At 41.2% G+C, this 20,430-nt stretch overlaps 1 protein-coding gene across 2 annotated transcripts in view; it reads right to left on the bottom strand.

Moving 5' to 3' along the window:
* Nucleotides 1-7,169: 7,169 nt before the first annotated feature.
* The window catches only part of ZBTB20 (zinc finger and BTB domain containing 20), a 35,307-nt gene continuing 22,046 nt past the window's right edge, over nucleotides 7,170-20,430 (bottom strand). Inside the window, exons 1-3 of one of the 2 annotated variants that reach the window (XM_058800558.1) lie at nucleotides 17,725-17,734; nucleotides 13,835-15,442; nucleotides 7,170-8,667 (exon numbers count right to left, since the gene is read on the bottom strand). In XM_058800558.1, the coding sequence (XP_058656541.1) occupies nucleotides 8,249-8,667; nucleotides 13,835-15,442; nucleotides 17,725-17,734 (2,037 nt within the window). In that variant the 3' untranslated portion in view covers nucleotides 7,170-8,248. Of the gene's footprint in view, nucleotides 8,668-13,834; nucleotides 15,443-17,724; nucleotides 17,735-20,430 lie in introns of those variants that run through there. The other variant, XM_058800560.1, reaches the window with a different exon arrangement.

Here is a 20,430-nt window from a genome sequence, read left to right on the forward strand (position 1 = left end):
GAAAAATGTGTAAATTGGGGTGTTAAAATACAGTTAAGAAAGTATTTAGGAAGTTCTACAGAGGGATCTGGGAAAAAGGGGGTTAAAGGGGAACTCTCTAAAACTACCTGAAACGAGATTGTAGCCTGGTGGGAATCAGGCTCTTCTCCCATCTAACAAGTGACAGGATGAGAGGATATGGCCAGAAGTTGTACCAGGGGAAGATTAGATTAGATATTAGGAAAAAATTTTTGACTAAAAGGGAGGCAAAATTGGGACAGGCTGCCCAGGGAAGTGGTGGAAACACTGCCCTGGAAGCGTTCAAAACAAGGGTGGATTTGGCACTTGGGGACATGGTTGAGTGTGGGCTTAGCAGAGCTGGGTTAATGATTAGACTCGATGATCTCAGAGACCTTTTCCAACATGAATGATTCTATGATTCTGTGATTGGTTTGCTTACCTCAGTGCTACTCTCCTTTTCCTATGGGAAACATGAAGAGTGTCTTTGGGCATGTGTGGCTGCACACAAAAATCTCAGTTCACTGACTTTGGGGAAAGTCAGTGAAGTTCATGTAGGTAGTGGTAGTGGAAACTATGATCATGTGTAACGTGAAGAATTGTGTTAGAGCATCAGAGTTCTGCTTATCTTGAACTGGCCTCTTTTATTTTAAAAGCTATTAATGAACAATTCTAGGGGAAATTGGCATTTAAAAACCATGATTTACTTTTCTCCTGATATGACTTTGCTAGAAGGATGTGTAGACTATATTTGTCTCCTTTTATTTTAAAATAAACCTGGAAACTCTTTAGTTGAGTTTAGTTGCAGCATGAATAGCGAATTAAAGCACACGGGTTCAATTTACTTTTCAATCTTCTTCACAGTACATCAGTAATCTCTGCTTCTCCTGTCTTGAACTCTCTCTTAATGCTTGTGAGTCAAATGCTACTGCAGAGGCTAAAATACAAAAAGATCAGCAACACTGCTAAATATATAATGAAAAAATATTGATTAATATTTAACTTTGCATTTTTTTTCACTAGAAGCATAATTTTAAAATTAAAATTATCTAACAGTATCCTGTTAGATATACAGTTAGATATCCTTTCTAACTCAGAGAGGATATTTGTCCAGATACTGGCACACCTACACAGGGAAATAATTCTTTTGTTCACCAAAATTTCTCATTTGTGTAGCTCTTTCCACCTTAGGTACTCCTGATCTATAGCTGAGGGGGAGCAGAAATAACAACAATGAAAGCATCATATTTTCTCTACTCTTAGAGGCACTAGTATAATTGATTAGTTATCAGCACTGGGAATAATTAGATAGATACACACTAATACCTAACACATCTTGTTTCTCATTTACATATGTTCTTAGAAAAACAAAAGAAAGATTCCCCCTTGTGTTGCCTTATAACAATAGGTCTAAGAGAGTTACGTGTTCCTCTCTTTCAAACAGGCTGTGTCCCTCGTGGACCAAATTTCTCTGTTCTTTGCAAGAGAAGGCATAACCCACATTTTTATTTTGTCAGTTTGAAGAATATGCATATACCTAAAACTGTCTCTATATTTTCCAGCTTAGTGATCTGTGAAAATATGGGGGCTTTTTTGCTCTGGCTGAAATGAACTGGATCACTGAGTAGCTTTAAAGGAAACCAGCTGAGAGCTTATTAATTCTTGCATGAAAATAAGGTGAACAGCAGCAAGAACACTGACTTGGCATGGCTAGAACCAGCCCCTGTGCATGTGTATCCAGCATCAGGCCACCTCCATACACTTGCCTGTCTTACTTGCCATGCTGCAGACCCTTGGCATTTTCAGCACCTGCCTCTGCAAGGCCTTTCTACCTGCATTTGGTTTCTGTCAGCAGGACTGCCAAGTGCTGGAAAAGGTGTTCATTGCATTTACAAACTCAAGATTCCAGACTTAATGTGTTATCTGCAGTTTCCCTCATAAGTCTTTTTTCAGCAGAATTCTGATTATTTAGTGGTCAGTTGAAGACAAACCTTCTGGGAGAAGAGGAGGCTCAAAACCTCTCAGGGCCAGGTTCTCATGACTTTATATCTCCTTCATGAATTTTCACAGCCAGTAAAAGAACAAATCAGGGAATGTGAAAAGCAGCTATTTTGCTTCAGGCCATCAGACACTGCTTCAGCTAGGCTGCCTGCTGACTCTTTACTATTGTGTTTATTCCAATGGCTCAGAGGACCTGGATGCTGAATTAAAAGGGTTGATTCTCAAGTCGTAGTCCTTCTTGGCAGAACAACCACTAGGTGCTAATTTGATATTATCATAGAATTATAGAGTGGTTTGGGTTGTAAGGCTCTTTAAAGATCATCCAGTTCCAAGCTCCCTGCCATGTGCAGGGGACCTTCCACTAGACCATGTTACTCAAAGCCCCATCCAGCCTGATCTTGAACACCTACAGCCCACACCTTCTCTAGGCAACCTGTTTCAGTATCTCACCAGCCTTATCATAAAGAATTTCTTCCCAATATCTAATCTAAACCTACACTCTGCCAGCTTAGGGCCATTCCTCCCAGTTCTACCACTACATGCCCTTGTGAAAGGTCCCTCTCCAGCTGTCTTGTCAGGCTTTTGACGGTCTACCTGGACCCTTCTCTTTTCCAGGCTCGTGCTATTTTTTTCCTTTTGAGCAGCAAACAATTTTCAGGAGTGAGAGCTAGAGGATTTCCTTAGCATAGGACTGTCAGGAGAGTCATAGATCTATGACATACTGATTATGTTTGAAATTATTTGGGTGCTTCTGATTTTGGATTGGACTCAGCATCCCTACAAAGACTATGTCTTGTACCTTCTCCCTATGGGACTTGTTTCATTACTAAGGGAGACAGGAGATGTTGGGATAATACTCACTAAAGGCAAGAGACTAGTTCCTCCACCATGTCAGTCATGCAGCATTAATCAAGTACCTCAAGGTCAACTGAAACCAGTCAGTGGGGTTGACAAGAAGTGGGGTGCTGAAGGTATGTGGGTTAACACTCAGCTCTCCTTTGGATGAAAAAGAAATCAAAAGAAGAAAAACAGGCTCCACTTGGGTTCTTTGGTCTTCGAGCAAAGGGAAGTCTCATTCACTTAGAAAGTCAATTAAATGCCACTCTTCCCTGCTACCTTACTGGGAACTTAAGCTGTTTTTGAAGGTAACAGCATGGGCCAGAAGTGGGCCTAGTAGAAGCATGATGGATATTGAGAAAGTGTCCTCAGAGCAGTTCCTGAAAAACACCTTCATCTATTCCCTTAAAAGAGACCATTAATGTGGTTTTATAAGAGGAGGGACCAGACTGAAATATGATATTACAATTTACAGACCAGTTACTGTGCTGCTAGGTTCCCATTATTTATGAGTTGTTCCTGCCAGTACCCTGCAAGAGATCACTGTAGGAGAACCCTGCTAATGCACATGCCCCAAAGACACACGGACATGCTCAGGAGCTGTCCTCTCCTTGCTATTCAGCAGACACCGAGCTTGTGGATTCAGCTTCCCAGAGAGAGGCAGATCTCAACGAAATAGGCAAGAGAAGTTAAATTTTGGTTCTCTGATTTGTGATTTCATATAATACAAGAATAAGGGTGTTTTAATGAACAACAACAAAAAAAATTGAAAGGCAATAATTTCAACAGTGTGGTAATTAACAGGAGGAAGTCACTTTCACAGGACATGACAGAGGCCATCTAAAAATGAATAAGCTAGATCTTTGAAGGACAATGAGAATTATCTGCCACAATACATAATTTTTATATGGGATAAAAAGGTAAAGCCATGAATTTTTATGCCTTTAGGTTGTAGGCAAATACATGTTTTATTTGTATTTATATGTATTTTATATGTAGAAATAGCTAATGAGGATTATATAATAAATCTTCTCCCTTAGGCTTATTGCTTTGTAATAATCCAACACTGGTCTTTCATCTTCATTCAAATCATCTCTAACTTGCCACATGGTAGAGATGCAGTATTGGGTGAGATGGACCACAGGGGAGATCTGCTTCTAGCCAGTCCTACATTTCCAATTCACTTCACCAGCCTCAGCAGCAGTACAAGAAGGCACTTCTCATTCACTCTAAGGCTTCCTTTATTGCACTTTTGCCTTGCAGAGAGGCCTTGACTTGTAAGCTTGAATTTATGTTCTATTTAATGGCCTTTTCCATCACCAAAGCAATATAAAGAGCTTTAGCAAAAGTGAAAATCAAGCTCAAGGAATGCAGGATATTGCATGCTTCAACAAAAGGATGTGTGCTACAGTCTGCATTTTCTCATCTGTATCATTTCACCGGGTGTTTTGAAGGAAGCCTTTCAAGCATACTGAGAGAGATTCGCTCAAACATTGTCAGCAGCAGTTTCCAGATCACGGTGACTGCTATTCCTTTTGCAAAGGCATATTGTAGCAATATATGAAGCTTGAATATAGCTGTAACATTCTGATATTATAGTTGTTTCCAAGTAGCAAATAAGTATTTCAAAGATGGGAGGAAGAACTGCCAAAGAGAATCTAACACTTTAAAAGATAAAGGGGGCTATGTTTGAGCTTCTAAATTCAGAATGACCTGACAAGCACTTTAAGCCACATTTGCAGTCATGCTGCAAGTTGCTCCATGTTTTACAAGATCAAATCTGTAAGTCCAACAAAATCAGTTTGTATTACAGGCACTCATTTCTAAAGACCTAAGCCTAAATTCTTTGACAAGCATTTCAGAATTCAATCTAGTTAGTATGCCTTTGCTTTACTTTAAGAACTATGTTTATTGTTTTTTTTTTAATTGGCATCATTCATTCATTCATTCATTCAGTCATTCATTCATTCATTCACAACTTATCTTTAATTCACTTCAAATTTATTAGAACTTATAAAAATTGGCATTTCAAAGATAATGCTTTGATTTAGGGAAGGATGAAAACTGAAGGATTAAAATTTGGATAGTATTTGCATTTTGGTGGATTTAGATCCTGATTCTTATTTCATGTTTACTGGCATATCTCTTCTGGTATCAGAAGTATATTCCAGAATATGCTACATCTTGACTACAGTTCACCAGGTTTACAATGGCAAATTAAACAGCTTTTCCCCAGACCTCAGATGACAAATAAGCAGCCACATATTTGTAAGTTGGGTAAAATTGTTCACTAGTTCCTCATATGGGAGAATATTCTTTGATACAAACAATCTCAGGAAAAAACCTTCCTTTCCCCAAAGAAAAACCTTCAATCCTTTTGTCTAGGTTCATCTTCCTCATTTTCTTCTGCATTCTAGTCTCCAGAACCTTATTTTCTGTGTAGATTTAGTGTGTCTAAATGGCAGATATCAGTTCTCCCTCTGTATCTTGGGCTTTGTTTTTTCATGTCTTGATTTACATGCCAGCATTGCTTTTACCAGTGTGGTTATCAAAACAATATTTGTTAATGAACTTGTGCTCCTTCTCCAGCTCCTTGAAATACCCAAATAAGTTGGCAACAAAGAAAGATGTTACCTTATAAAAGACTGAATTGCTCTGGCACTCACCTCAAGGTCTCTCTATGCTGCATATTGCAGCCAAGAATCTGAGCTTCAGCATTTAGGATCTGCTGAACAGTACCTTGCAGGGTACAGAAAGATTCTGAGACTGAACCACCTGTCAGGCTTTTTCCCCCAAATAAATGGTAATGGAACAGGCACAGAACATATGGATGAAGTTACCTGTACTGAATCACAGGCATCTGATAGAGAAGCCGCAGGTGTAAAGAACATGCAAAATTGTATATGGAGATCTACCAAGTCAATACTCAGAAAGCTGTCCAGCATAAAAGAATGTCTCATGTGAAATGCTCAGTTTTCACAAGCAAAAAGTTTTGTAAACTTAAGAAAGCTTAATTTAAATATAGACACAAATAAAAGCTAAACTAGCAATTTTTCTTTTTTTCCTTTTTTGCATATTTTTGTTAGGTGCTTCTTCTCTACCTAAAATATGAAGTCCAGAGTGCAGTTGGTGTAAGTCCTCATATGGATTTCAAGCAAGACAAAGATAGTGTCAAACACTGATCCAACTGAACTAAGGACCCATGTACTTTGGGAGTTGGCTTTGGGGGAAAAATTCGTACACAGATACACAGAAGACAACTAGGGAGAACATCAGTCCAAACACAATAAAACAAAATACAAAACACCAACATATATATGCAGATCAGGAATCAATCTTTCACACTGATCCTACATTCCTTTCATAGCTTTGTCTATGCAGAGAATGTGGGATGTGGCCCTTCAGTCAGACTTTTTGCAAATGAAGGGAAGATTATTTGCAATGGTAACGTTTTAAGTTGTTTTGGCATCAGCACAAATTACTGGGGGCAGGATCCGATTCCCACACAAATACGGAAGCTCTCTAGTGAGCAAGGCAGGGATGAGAGAACAATACAGCAGATTAATTCTTGTCCAGTGACCAAAAAGAAGGGAAATGCTAGTTATTACATACTTCAAAACTTTCATTACTTTTTCAAAGAAGAAAGACTACAGTTTATATCATCCCCAAAAACAAGGGAACATTGCTAGAAAAATCTCTTTCTCAAAAGGAAACGTCCTTCAGCAGAAATAAATTCTGAGATGGAACCAAAAAAGAAACAACAGAAGCTTGGTAAGAGCCAAAAAGAGAACCATGTAATTCAAAAAAACAAAGTAGCAGTTCAAAAGATACTGCAGGATGCACAAAACTAGTAGATAATCTCACAGATGACTTCACAGAGCCCCTCATCGACCCAGGTAATTCTTGATTCCATTAGAAAACAGAGAGAATAATACTAGAAAAGAAAATAAAGAAAACATTCTTCCTCTTTTTTAAAATAAAAATCAAGATCATCTCCCCTCCCCCCCTCTATCTGGAAGCAGGTTAGCTAACCTTAACAGTCTCAATTTAAAATAAAATATATATTTTTATATATATTCATATATATAATAAAAGAGAAGATATTAGTGGCAGTGTATGCAAAACAAAAAAGAAAACAAAGAAAAATTACTTTTAACAATCTCACTTTTTTTGTTTTTTTACACAAATACTGTTGTAAATATATTAAAAAAATCAGCATTCTATCTGGTAAACGTCACTTTTGCCCCTCTATAAAATTTTGAATTAAAAAAGTCCCAACAACTCTTTTTTTTTTTAATTATTATTCCCCTCCCCTCCCACCCTCTATTCCTCTTTCTTCCACAAGAATAAATCCTGATGCAACTTTTTTTTTTTTTTGCAAAGATTGTGGGAACTAACCCTTCTCTTGTACCTAGATCCATAGGTTGCAACCTCTGATATCTTTGATTTTCCTCTGTGTTTCTCTTTGCCTTCTGTGAAAGTCCCTCTTGATTGTGCTGAGGCCCTGTGCTCAGCAAAGACACTGAATAAATTACAAAAAAGCCACCGTTGCTCGTTGTCTGAATCTTCTTGGTTTCTGCTATAAGGTGGTGGTGGTACAAGAAAAGCAGCGGGGAGGGTGCGCCGGACAGCGAGGGATGGAGCAGAATCCTGGTGAGGAACCTCTGATTCTTTTTCCTCACCCTGCAGGGACTCCACACTATCCAAGCCACACTGCCTCGCATTCCCCTCAGCCCTTTCTGTGTGTTTGTGGATGCGTGTGTGTGTGCGAAAGCAGACACGTGGTGGAAACCAGCAGGGCCTTGTTTCCTCTGGTTGCTGCTCAACCAGAAGCAAAATATTCCACAGTTCTAACTGGATACTGTGAAGTCCAAAAGCGGTCAGCAATGTGAATCATGTCCATTGAAACACTGCAAGCGGTGTACTTGTAACGACAGTAGGCCTTGTAGATTTGTAATATATTTTGTTTTGTTTCTTTATTTGTAGTGCTCTTCACAAGTGAGAAAAAAAGATTTTTTTAAATTATTTTTGTCTGTTTTTTAAAATTTTTTTGTGTTTTTTTTTTTTTTTTTTTTGTTGTTTGCTTTTTGTAGTAAAGAAGTGTTGTATTTAGAGGCCAGTAGCTAGAGATCCAACCAGTGGAGCTCATGAAGCACTACCTGGCCTTAAGGCCACCATCCAAGGGAGACTGGGAAAATTATTATTCACCCAGCCTCCGGAAATGTAATGTACCAGCAGGCAAAAAACAGTTCTTCATGTAGTACAAAAAACAACAAAACGAAATGAACCCAAAAAAAGGAGGAAAATAAAGGTAAAAATGAAACAAAAATAATTTCTTAATTTCTAGTGCCATAGCTTTTTTTGTTGTTTCTATTTTTGTTGTTCATAACAAAGAGAGAGAGAGAGATTCTACTTATCCGTCTGACACGTGCATCCTCATGTGGTCGTTGAAATGCTCGATTTGGTCAAACTTAGCTGGACAGACAGAGCAGACGTACGTGGTCCCCTCCGTGCAGGCCACCACACCAGCGGGGACAGCCCTCGCGCCGGTGCCAGTGGCTCCAGGCGTGCCGTTGGTGGCACTGTGCAGAGCCACATGCCTCTCCAGCAGGGTCTTGTGGGAGAACTTCTTCTTGCAGATGTAGCACTCGTAGGACTTCTCCCCGCGGTGGAGACGCATGTGCACATTAAGGGAGCTCTTCTGGGTGAAGCGCTTGTTGCAGATACTGCACTGGTAGGCCCTCACGCCAGTGTGTGTCACCATGTGTTTGATTAGGTAATCCTTTAAAGAGAAGGAGCGCCAACAGATGCTGCATTGGTGTGGTTTCTCACCTGCCCAGTACCAATGAGAGAGAGACAGAGAGATAGACAAAAAAAAAAAATCATAAAATTAAACCAGTTCAGTAGAACTCTTTGCAATAAACTAATGGTAAGCCTCATGGGGGTCTTTGGAGAGGTGCTCTGGCTAACAAAGAGTAAGTCTGTTAATCAGTGTGTTTTGACACACAGCATTTTTTGCAACCAGATGTTTCAAAATGCTTTACAAAGAGGGCATCAGGAATTCCCTATCCACATACAGCAAAAAGGAGCTCAGGTGATTTCTTCAAGTTCACACAGTAGGCAGACACTGACAAAGACAGGACTAGAGTTAAAAGGTCCTGGCATCTGCACCCAGGTTCAATGGCACAGCCTCTCCTGTCTGTGCTCCTGTCTTGCCCCTCATGCTCATTTTTAGACAGGAAGGTCTCAGTCATGTTACTTCACCTTCCAGTGCTTCTGTTTCCTTACCGGCATGCAATAAAAAAGGGACAAATCAGTGATTACCAGACAGCTGACCTGGGCCAGACTCATTTCAGTCAAATTGCTTTCAATTTCTCAGGAGAGCAGAGACAGAGAGTGTCAGAGGAATCCAACACTTTATAAGAGGTTTACATTTGTTGCTCCCTTTTCTGGTCAAATGTCACAGCTGAAGCGTGTACAAGGAGTACTGGAAAAGGGAACCTCAGGATACAGAATTGCCTAGGCCAGTCAGCACCATGCAAAGGGTAACCTAACAGACAAACTTCCAGTGTAAGACACAGGAAACCTGAATGATTTGACTGCCAGTTAAATCAAACACCTTATGAGGTAAACTAGGGAGACAGTATGTATGTATAACATGTATGTAATCTTCCACATTGCCTTGTGTTCCCGGGACTGTTGTAAAATTTATTACAGAAACTCGTATAATTGAACTCTGATCATATTCAGACAAGACAATGACTACAAGGATAAACTGGGAATAATACTTAGCTGAGCACATACACTGTTTTTTTCAGACTACACTTAAATCCTCCTCATGCTCAGAGTTCTGAAAGATAAGGCATGGTCTCATGTTTCATGGTATCAAGCAATGTTTTCGTGATATCAAGCAATGTTTTCATGATATGCTGCTGCACTGATAATGTAGCCAACAACTAACACCCTGAATGCCCCATCAAAAGCTACTTTTAATTTGCTTTCTGAATCACTTGTGGTATATTTCATGTGTGGAATCCATCATCCCCAAAGCTGTCGGGGATAGAAATGGTACTACAGCTCTCTAAGAATCAAAATGATCCTCCCTTTCACTGATCGAGAAAATGATTTTCCTGTGGTTATTCTGCCATTTCTCATATTTTTTTTCTCTACTAGACATCCTGCTTCTTTCTTTTTACAGTCTGTTTTGAACTGTTTTAAATCCTGAAGAGTCAATCTTTAGGGACCAAGACATGCCTGTGGTAATATATAATTCACTCATTGTATAGTGAGATTACCATATGCTACTTAAACTCAATTTTAAGAGGAGATAATTAAAATGGATTAGATGTGAAAGACCTACTTTTTTATCTCCCTCAAGTCTCTGTTTCTTTTTATTTCATGGTTTGCATGTATGACGGTGACATCCATGAATGAAATCCACTTGCTGCTCTTCCTTGCACTCGTGAGGAGTTTGTCCCTACTTGGTGAAAGATATTTGCTCAAAACACTAAGTCCTTGCTTTCCTGATGGCTTTGCCACACACAGTACTGTGTTGTGAGTAGACAGGTCAACATGCATGACACGTGATGTGGAAAATGATAGCGTGTCAGTTAGAATAACGTCTGATTAACTTACAAGAGGCTGATTGTATTTACAGAGCTCATTTTTCCCTTGGGCAATGTATGTCCCAAAGTTTGTACTAAGTTGGTCTCCTCCACTCTAGACCCTGTTGAAGATTGTGCTATAAAAACATGTTAATTTTGGCCTGCTTATGTTTCTAAGATACACTGGGTTGTGGCTTTTTAATCTCAGCTTCAAAGTCTTCCTGGGATTTCTCCTCTCCAAAGAATTGCAAAACTTCAGTTTTTCTTTTTTGTATGCAAATTTTTGTGCTTCCTAAGTGAGCACTGTAGATTCTTTATTCCCGTGATTCTTCATTTTCAAGTCAGAGAAAACTTTGCTCAGTGAATTAAAATGTGCATGTTCTTCCTTTTGCTTCTTTATTTTGTATTTGGCTGGTATTAAACTGCAATATGGGATGATTAGAAGAATAGGATCAGAGCATATCCTGAGTTGGAATGAGGAAGAAGCAACATCAGCACCTGGCTATGGTTCCCTTTTCTAGCCCCTGTGCTCCTGGTGATGTAGGCTCTGCGGCTCTCTGAACCGCAATCGTAATGGATACTTAGTGCTGACACTGAGGTCATGGAATCATAGAATCCTGAGCTGGAAGGGACTCCCAAGGATCATCAAATTCCACCTCCTGGTCTTGCACAGCACCACCTCAAGAATCACACCATGAGCCCGAGACCATTGTCCAAGAGCTTCTCAAACTCTGCCAGGTTTGGTGCTGTGGCCACTTCCCTGGGGAACCTGTTCTGGTGCCCACCAACCCCAACCAAAGAGTGAAGAACCTTTTCCTAATATCTAATGTAAACCTACCCTGAGACAGGTTCATGCCATTCCCTTCTGTCCTATCACTGGACAAGAGAGAAGAGGTCAGTTCCTGCCCCTGCACTTCCCCTCACGAGGACGCTGTAGGTGACAATGAGGTTTCCCCTCAATCTCCTCCAGGCTGAAGCCAAGTGACCTCAGCCACTCCTCAAATGACTTGCCCCCATCCCATCACCATCCTATCACCAAATTAGAAAGGTGTGGAGGCAGCAATGTTGGTGCTCTGCTGTGATCCCCTTGGCATGTGATCCTCTTTTGCAGCCTTTAATCCAGTACTAATCACAGTGTGATAGGTGGGAAAGGCAATGGTGCCTTATAAAGTGCAGACACTGCATACACTCTAGCACTGTATTTCCACAATATTGTGGGATATATTAAAGTGAGTCTACATGGAACATGGAAAAATAGCGATCTCTAATATGCTTGCAGCCATGTGAAAGAAGAAAAGGATGTAGGTTTCTGTTGCATGGAAAGTTAATCAGACTAGTTTTTGGAAGCATAAAAACATATAGAGATATAAAGGCCTTTAAGTTACTGAATTCAGGTTTATGATTAGGCTCTTCCATGACTTCTCTCGTGAGCCCTCCAAACAGAAAGATTAATTCAAACATTTGCATCTCCCAAACCTCTCATTTTTTCTGTGGATCTTTTCCAGGGCCACTTTGCCGGGCTTCTTTCAACAGGCCTAAGTAAAAGTCACTCTGACAGTGGGAACAGGTGTCTCCCCTCTATTTTTGTAATGATCCTGTCCAGCACTAGACAAGGTAGCAGACAGACTTTCTCTGGAGCAGCACCCATAATTATTTTCATGAGGGTTTTTTGAAGCCTTGCTCTCTGTAGGTTAAGGTGAAATTATTCTCTCAGTAGCCAGTTAGCTCCTAAATTAATTTTGAAATGATTTATCTATCCAAATCTTTCCTTGCCACTACAGTTCATTTTTTAGGGCATTCTCAGACCCATACAAATAAAATATTAATTCATGATTCAAGATGCCTATCTATTTCCTCAGTTGGTATTACTTGTAGTAGCTAAGAATGTTTTAGATCAGAAAAATACTTCTAGTATTATTCTTTATCTGACTCCAAAACCAAAGTGCAGTGGTAGGGGAAATAAAGTACCTAATCTCTGTGAAGTTATTTGTAAAACAGTCTTTTTAGCTTTTAGAACAAGAATGCAAGCAGACATATTTGACTGTGTTATGAAGGGAAAATTTTTCTGAATACCAACACTATCTATGTTGCATTTTAGTTCCTCATCCACAACAGAGAGATGGAGAACATAAACAGACACAAAGGTAATACTGGGATTCAGGACTCTTGATCCTTGCAATTATACATTTTGTACCAGTCCTGAGAAGTTGATCTTTTTGTATATGTACATGTCTGCTGTAGATGTCTAGAGGAGTTTTTCATTTAAGTGATAAATACAGGTAAATTGAAGTTAAAAGTTTACATATACACATGGAATTGAAATCTATTGCATCCAACAGAGGAATGTTGGGCAATGTTTCCAGGTTCTCCTCAATGTATCACAAACCCATCATTTATTTTAAGATCTGATGTTAACAAAGGCACTGCTTGGTAAAAGAAATATTTACTCTTTCTCTAAACTAGAATGTTTCTCCAACAGCAGGAAAAGCCAAGGGCTAAAGCAAGCAAAGCACTCCTGAACCCATGACAACTCCATGTAACATACATATCCTTGCTTTGAAGTCTCATAACTTGGCAAAGCTAGAAAAGGCAGTTTTGGCTCAGTGGCAAATATGGTTACCTATGTTATCTCAACAGACCATAAACCGTGTATTAAAGCAGCTGTATTTTTAAACAGAAAGATGTTGATATTGTGTTCCATTGTGCTCCACATATATTCTTTAAACATTTTCTCACTGAACCCTATGTTTCTGTATGCACAGCTAGTGATGCCTCTGATTTACCAAGAGACAAGGGATTACAGCAATTAGCCTCAGTGAAGTACAGAAAGACTTTCTGACAAAACCCCAGATTTAATTTCTTATAGTAGTATGTGAGATCTAGAAAATCTGTGGCAGTGTGTGTAATGTCCGGGCCTGGACCTACTGGTGCTGCTCCACCAGTAGTGAATTTGCCCTAACCTCACCATTACTTTAGCTTAATCTGTAAACCCCATATCTGTAAAACCTACAGGGGGATGCCCTTTCTTAGTAGATATAGTTTTTCTTATGACCAATTAGTTTCCTCTCTTACACTTAATGTTGCCTGGTCAGCTTGCAGGGTACAATGAATGCTCACCATTTCCTTGGATGGATGCAAGATGCCTTTTACTCCAAGAGAAATGAACTTGTTTCTGCACCCTGCACAGTTAGGCCCCTATTTGGGATCTATATTTTTCTGCAGGGACTCAACTTCAGTGCAGTAAGGCTAGGAAGTGTTCAGTGACACCAGCTCCCTGGATAAGCCTTCCTTCCTGTTTATCCTGGGGCCTGGCAGGCTGGTAAACAAAATCTAAGTACATGGTTGTGAAGGGCTTTCTGTGTCTCCACACGCAAGCCAAAGGGAAGCACTCTTACCTGTGTGTACAAACATGTGCTTGACGTAGTTCTGTTTGGCGGTGAAAGTCTTGTTACAGAGAGTGCACTCATAAGGCTTTTTTTCGCCTTGCCCACCCGCAGTGCTGTGGCCCGCAGATGGGGCCAAGGGCTGCGGGGCTGGCAGCTGGGCAGTAAAGGTTGACAGGCCGGGCTGGGACACTGTCACAAACTGTGTCTGTTGGCCAGCTAAAGGCTGGGGCAGGCTGAAGAGAAAAGGCTTAGGGCCACTGCCAGCAGACTGCGTGGTGAAAAGGGCAGGCAGGTAGGTGTTGCCAGCTGTGCCAATGACCTGAGTGTTGCTGGTCAGAGTCAGTGGCATCCTCAGATTGCTGGTGAGGGTTTCTGTCTGGCGTAAGTAGATCTGTGTGGTTGGCAATGGTTGGGCAACAGATGTGTTGACAGAAGGCTGCAAAGCCCCCTTTTCGGTGCTGTTATTGACTGTGAGCACTTTGCTGTCCATTTCAACGTCATTGCTTCTCTCTGGTGAGGAAGAGTTGGCATCTACATGTTGCTGCTGCTGCTGCGGCTGAGTGCCATCAGCAGGAACATCATTTTGATCTGCTTGAGTAGGTTCTTGCTGCCCATCCCGGCCCAGACCAGCTATAAACTGCTGCTCCATGGAATCAGGCTCAGTGCCAATGGAGGAACTGACACCCGAGTCAAAACTCTCCCCTTTGGGCTCGCTCTCAGTGCCTTCTGCTTGGTCAGTGTCCTCAGTGCATTCCTCAGACTCATTGCGCTCAAGGATCTGCACCCTCTGTTGGCCGTAGTAGTCATAGTCATCCTCCATCTCCTGTTTAATATGGATGTTGCCCATCAGGGTTTGGATTCGGACAGGGCGGGGTTGCTTCCGGCAGTGTGTGGTCTCTGGAGTGGTGGAGAGGTACCGCTCCATCTGCTGCGACCGTTCATGGATCCGGGTAATCCAGCTGGGGTCTTCTATGTGATGGTCCCTGGGGAGTCCCAGGGCTGTCTCATGGTGGCTGACCACAGCTCCACTGTAAAATGAGCGCTCCCCGCTGCCATTTTGCATGGAACAGGCATAGAGGGCTGAATAGATCCTGTCCACACTGTGCTGTGAATGGCTCTGCAGGTAGCCAGACTCTGTGTCAGTGCTCTGCCCCGAGGTGCCTGATTCAGGTGTCCCCCTGGGTGTCTCTTGGCCAGAATCCTGAATCACTGGGTAGACATCTCCCACATTTTGTGAGACAATCCTTGTGCACTCATCAATCACAGTCTTGATCTGCAGGATGCTGGCGGCTGTGAGGATTTGGAGGGCCTCTGACTGGGAGACCCGCAGCACCCCGCTGTACATGAAGTCAATGAGCTTTTGCACAGACTGGACCGACACCACTGAGGGGATCTCGATGTCGCTGTAGCCCAGCAGCAGCTTGTCCTGGAAGAAGGGGCTGCCAGCCGCCAGCACACAGCGGTGGGCGCGCAGCATGCTCCCGTGGATGCGGACCGTCACGTCACAGAAGTGGCCACGGTTGCGCTGCTCGTTGAGGGTCTCGAGCACAGAATTGCTGAAGTTGTGAAGGTTGATGCTATGAATGCGCTCTGTCATCCCCTTGCAACTGATGTTACCTGGAGCAAAGCAGGTGACAAAAGCAAACAAAAAAAAAGAACAGAATGAGTCTTGTCCTCTGCAGGGCCAGAGTGAGAGCGCTGGCAAAGGTAACTTCCCACTGTGTAAACAAAACTGATCGCACTGGAAAAACCACACACAGAGGCATCGGCAAGAACACATCATTTTGTAAGGCTACAAATAAACTTCCCTACTCATTTCCAGAAGCTCAAGTCCTGAATCTTTGGACAAAACCAAATGAAGACAGGTGTAGCTGGACCTGAATTCCAACCATACTCCTGAGTTTTGGACTTCTATCAGTTTATCTGGCTTTAAAAAGCTTAGAGCCAGCCAATTGTAAACACTGAGCACACGGATTAAAGCTGGATTTTAGGCTGTGGATTGGATTTATGCCAGAAGAGATCAGAATCTGTAACGACCCTAAGTTGTTAATGCAAAGATTCAATGCAATGATTTCAGTCTAGATTGGTATTTTAAGGAATTTAGATCATGTGTTTCAGAGTATAGTTACTTGTATCAAAAAAACTGGCAGTCACTTTGTAAAATCCAAGTCTGGTTCAAGATTTAAGCTGTAAATGTTCCTAAAATCCCACGCAGAGTTTTGTCTGGGGTTGTGGTTTAGAACATTTGCTACCCAATAGTGACAAACAGTTCTCTGAAAGAACCCAAGGCAAGAATTTAACATGAGCTGTCCCCTTCATTTTTAGCATATCCCAAGTTCTGACTTGCACCAGACCGCCATCATATAAAAACAAATGTTCTCCTGCTGTTATTTACTTGACAGAAACTAGAAAATTACAGACATTTACTCCAAGGAAGATTTTGTCTTAGTTTGACTGAATAATCTAAATAGAGAACAGTTTAGAAAAGCATCTAACCAATTTGGATACAGAGCTAACATAATCAAAATTTACAAGTGACTAAAAAGAAATTTCCTAATTTCCCAATCCATCTTCATCTTGCTTGCTTTGGTTTCAATGCTTTCCCATTTCCTTTCCTGTTCTTTACCAAATTTTTATCTATTTGGATTTTGACAGGCAGAAACTATGGTTTCACATTTTAATGATAAAGTATCAATTGTCCCTTGAATGGTAAATAAATAAAACACTATTAATAATTCTTTTAAGCATTTCTAGTACATGTGGCACCTTGGTTTCTAGAAAATTAGGGAAAGTAATGCTAAATCACCACTGGTATTACAGGCATTTTGTCATGCATATTCCCACCAAAGATCTAACCACTATTGCCACAATAACTTGGTAATGTGTGAGCATCCAAAAATAGAAGTTGGTAAGTGTGAGTAAATTAAACTAGCTTATTGTCACTGTCTAACAAATGTAAGAGCAAATAAATAGCACTGGAAGCAGTTGACAGGCATACACAGGCCTTTTAGCCCAGCAATGTCTCTCTGCCCCACCTGAAGGAATGCTTTACATCTCACCCACAAGCAGTTGAACACTTCTCACTGCAATTTGCAGGCAAATATGGCATGTTCCCTGCTCTGCCTTTTTTTCCCCATTTATTCACTACCAACATCTCAACATCTCAAGCACCCTCTCTTCTGGTGGTTCCAAGAGAAACCACCAGGGACACAAGCGGTCATTTTAATTCTCTGAAGTAGCTGATGATTAAAGGGAAGCACAAAGGTCAGGAACTGGAAACCACAAAGGGGCCAAGTTATCTGAAGAAGTCCCATGTTAACAGATGTAAACCAACATGTACCAGAAGGTTACTAATTTCCACATGTGATTAGCATGCTGAGGGTATGCTCACATAGAAGAAACAAGGAGGAAATCACTAACACCACGATGGAGGTTGTGAAATACATCTGTCTTGTTCATAAGCTTAGCCAGGAAACCTGAACTTCTTTCTCTAATGGGACTGACCATAGGACTAGAAAAATGTCGTAGGAACTGGGAGACCTTCCTTCAAGGGCATTGTAACTATTATCACACAAAATAATGTAGAGAAGAGACGTATTTCCTCCTCCTTCCTGATACAGTAATTCTCCAGAGGCCTCCAGGGCAGTTCCAGATGCTTCCTTGTCAAACATGTCAGACCATACAAGAATCCAAAATCCAGCATGTATTTAGACACAAAGTCAGAATCCTTGGCAAAAACTTCATAGATGTGGGGCAACAGAAGGGTGGAAAATTATTGATAAATAGGTGACACCTCTTTTCAAGACTTACTACAGGCCATAGCAAGTGACTGTACAGCTACCCACTATCTTTGAGTAGTACCAGTGACTACCTGGTTTGCTCCTGGGACTCACTTTCACAGAAAGACATCTCTGTGTTCAGGTCTGTCAAAGGAGGTATTTGATAATAAGAAGAAATACGCAGCAGTCTAACCCAATAACCCAAAATCCTATCTTGAATACGCACAATGTGGACTGTTCTACACACACCAGAGATGCTACAGACAGGTCACTTGATTTGAGAAAAGAAATCTACTTTGTTACTATGCTCCTTGGCAGATAAAATTAATTTTGTGAGCAGAACTCTGAAAAATGCATCCTTAGTGTTATAGATGGTAATGAGATGACTGGCTGCCACAATTAAGGGATAACTATTGTGTGAATATTAAGAAAAGCTTTAGTGATGTACAGTTATGTTTTTATAGTTTAGATGTCCTCTGTTCTCCGCACGGTTCCCTTTCCCCCGCCCCCCCCGTGTTGTGACCATCAGACAGCCAGGGCTGTCTAGGACAGAAGCTGTGCCATGTGCCCCTTGCATGGGCAGCTGGGAATGGAAAAGCTTGGCGCTTAGGGGGCAGCATGGCAACACCTCACCTCCAATCGAGTCACAAGACAGCAGTCTCCACCGATAAATGGCAAAGAAGAACTGACTGACAGACTTTGGGAGGGGCCAGGGCTGGCTGATGCAACCCCCAGGGGTATAAAACACTGAGCAGCCATCTTGAAGATGTGCTGGCCATGTGGTGTCTATGATGGCAGTTCCCAGTGCTGCAGCTTTTTCCTTCTGTAGTCCTTTGTTGTATTTTTGTTAACGTTTAATAAACCTTTTTAAATTTTCAAAGTGAGCAGTTGTTTCTCACGCTTAGGACAACTCCTTTCCAGAAAGGTGTGACATGCATCATGAGACTGAATGACTTCCTGGGAATGTGAATTCTGCCATTTACCCACAAATCATGTACAGAAAGGAGGAAGGGCAAGGTTCATCTATAAGTTTCAACAGCCCTTCTCAGGTCCTGGCTGTGGGAATCAAGAGTAGTATAGCCACAGAGTATTTGGTCCTGTCATAGTTTAACATGGGATGAATTTAGGGAAATCCTTAGCAAACTTAATGAAAACAGGCAGTTGAAATTGATCCTGGCTACAAAAAAAAAAGATTTACATGCATTTCCAAGAGTGATGTGAATAGCTCTCCTACAGGAACTGAACTAGGATGCTCCTTGTGGTGTAGGAGCTGGTCTGAAAGCCAACTGAGCCACTTCATAAATGGCATTATTTTTTACTGATATTAGAGTTTGCCCTAAAAAGATCCTCTCATTGTTGGAACATCTACCACTTCTTCAACTGAGAAGCAACTGAAATGTACTCCTTGAGTAGAAAGAAGAGGTGTGGTTGGAAGAGATACACAATAAATAGTAAAAAAAAGCTAATACAGATTTTGAGGATGATTTTTCTAGGCCACCTTCCTTGACATTCAACACTGTAAACTATATTTATCCCAAGTCCAGGCAAAGAAATAATTTGCATAAGTGTCAGAACCACTACTACACAAGCCACATCAGTATAAAGAGCAGTTTTAACAAATTCCAGGGATTGGTCTGTAGCAAAACCTGCTGTTCAAGGCAGATCCTTTCCCTCTTTGCATGAAGCTGGGTCCAGATCCAAGTTTTGTGGTCAACCCCTATTTCATGTTGTTCTAAGCTGAAAGTCCAAAGGTGATGTTGCCCACAAAACATGAACTTGCCAATGCAGGTTTGATTCTAAGTAAATGCCACATTCTGACAAAGACTCCTAGAGCCTTGGACAAGCCAGAAAGTGTGTCAGCTCCTCGCAAGGCCCAGCTGCACACACACACACTCACCTACTCGTCACTGCACAGAATGCCCAGCTCAGGAAAAAGACTCCTGTCTAGGGCTCTCCTCAGGCCTGCCACTCTTTTAAACTCAAGACAGTGGGAAACTTTCTGTGAAATTCAAGTGGTCTTTGTTAAGTTCTCGCTCTTTTTTTTTGTCCAGTAAACATGATGTAGAGATCCCAATGGACTTATTCTGAGAAACTCCTGTAAAATGGTTTTGTCCCCTTTCTGTGAAGCAAGTTCTGATTGGAGGAGTATTCACAAACCATATAGGAAAGAATGGGTGTGAAAATGCAAAGGCCATTCTTACCCAGATGGGCAATGAATAGGCATTTGCCAGTTAAAAAAAAAAAAAAAGGCAGAAGAAAAAGAAAGGAAAAAAAGCCCAGACAACTGCACAGATTATGCACATTTGAAATCCTCCTGGGATACAATTTGAAGCTGGCATGGTATAAAGGTGAAACATATTACTGTGCAACTTTGAAAAAAGCTTCATTTGCCCGTATGCAAATGTACCGATTAAACTGTCAGGCTATTCACAGAAACATGCGTGGAATTCATCCTCAACTAGTAAGAAGGAGCATAACGTGGATGGGAAAGGAAAAAAACTTTTGTTGTGTAATACATGACTGAATGCTTAGATTAGTGTTTCCCTGAATCTCATCCACCCCTCCCGCTGACTTTTATGCTATGGGCATTCAAAATAAAGTAGGTTTTACCATGACAATAACAATGACAAGCTCTCCAAGTACAGTACCAAAGGCAGAAGGAAACAGCAGGCAGTGGACTCCTGGAAGATGCCATAGAAAACTGGAAGTGCAGCAGTGAGGTACATCAAGCACGGCTTGAGGCAGTTCTCTTTTTGCCAGAGTTACCATATACAGACCTACATGAAGCTAGAAAGTAATGGCTCAAAATGGTGATTTTTTTGTTTG

This window comes from Ammospiza caudacuta, chromosome 2, assembly GCF_027887145.1.
Source record: "Ammospiza caudacuta isolate bAmmCau1 chromosome 2, bAmmCau1.pri, whole genome shotgun sequence".
NCBI classification, from domain to species: domain Eukaryota; kingdom Metazoa; phylum Chordata; class Aves; order Passeriformes; family Passerellidae; genus Ammospiza; species Ammospiza caudacuta.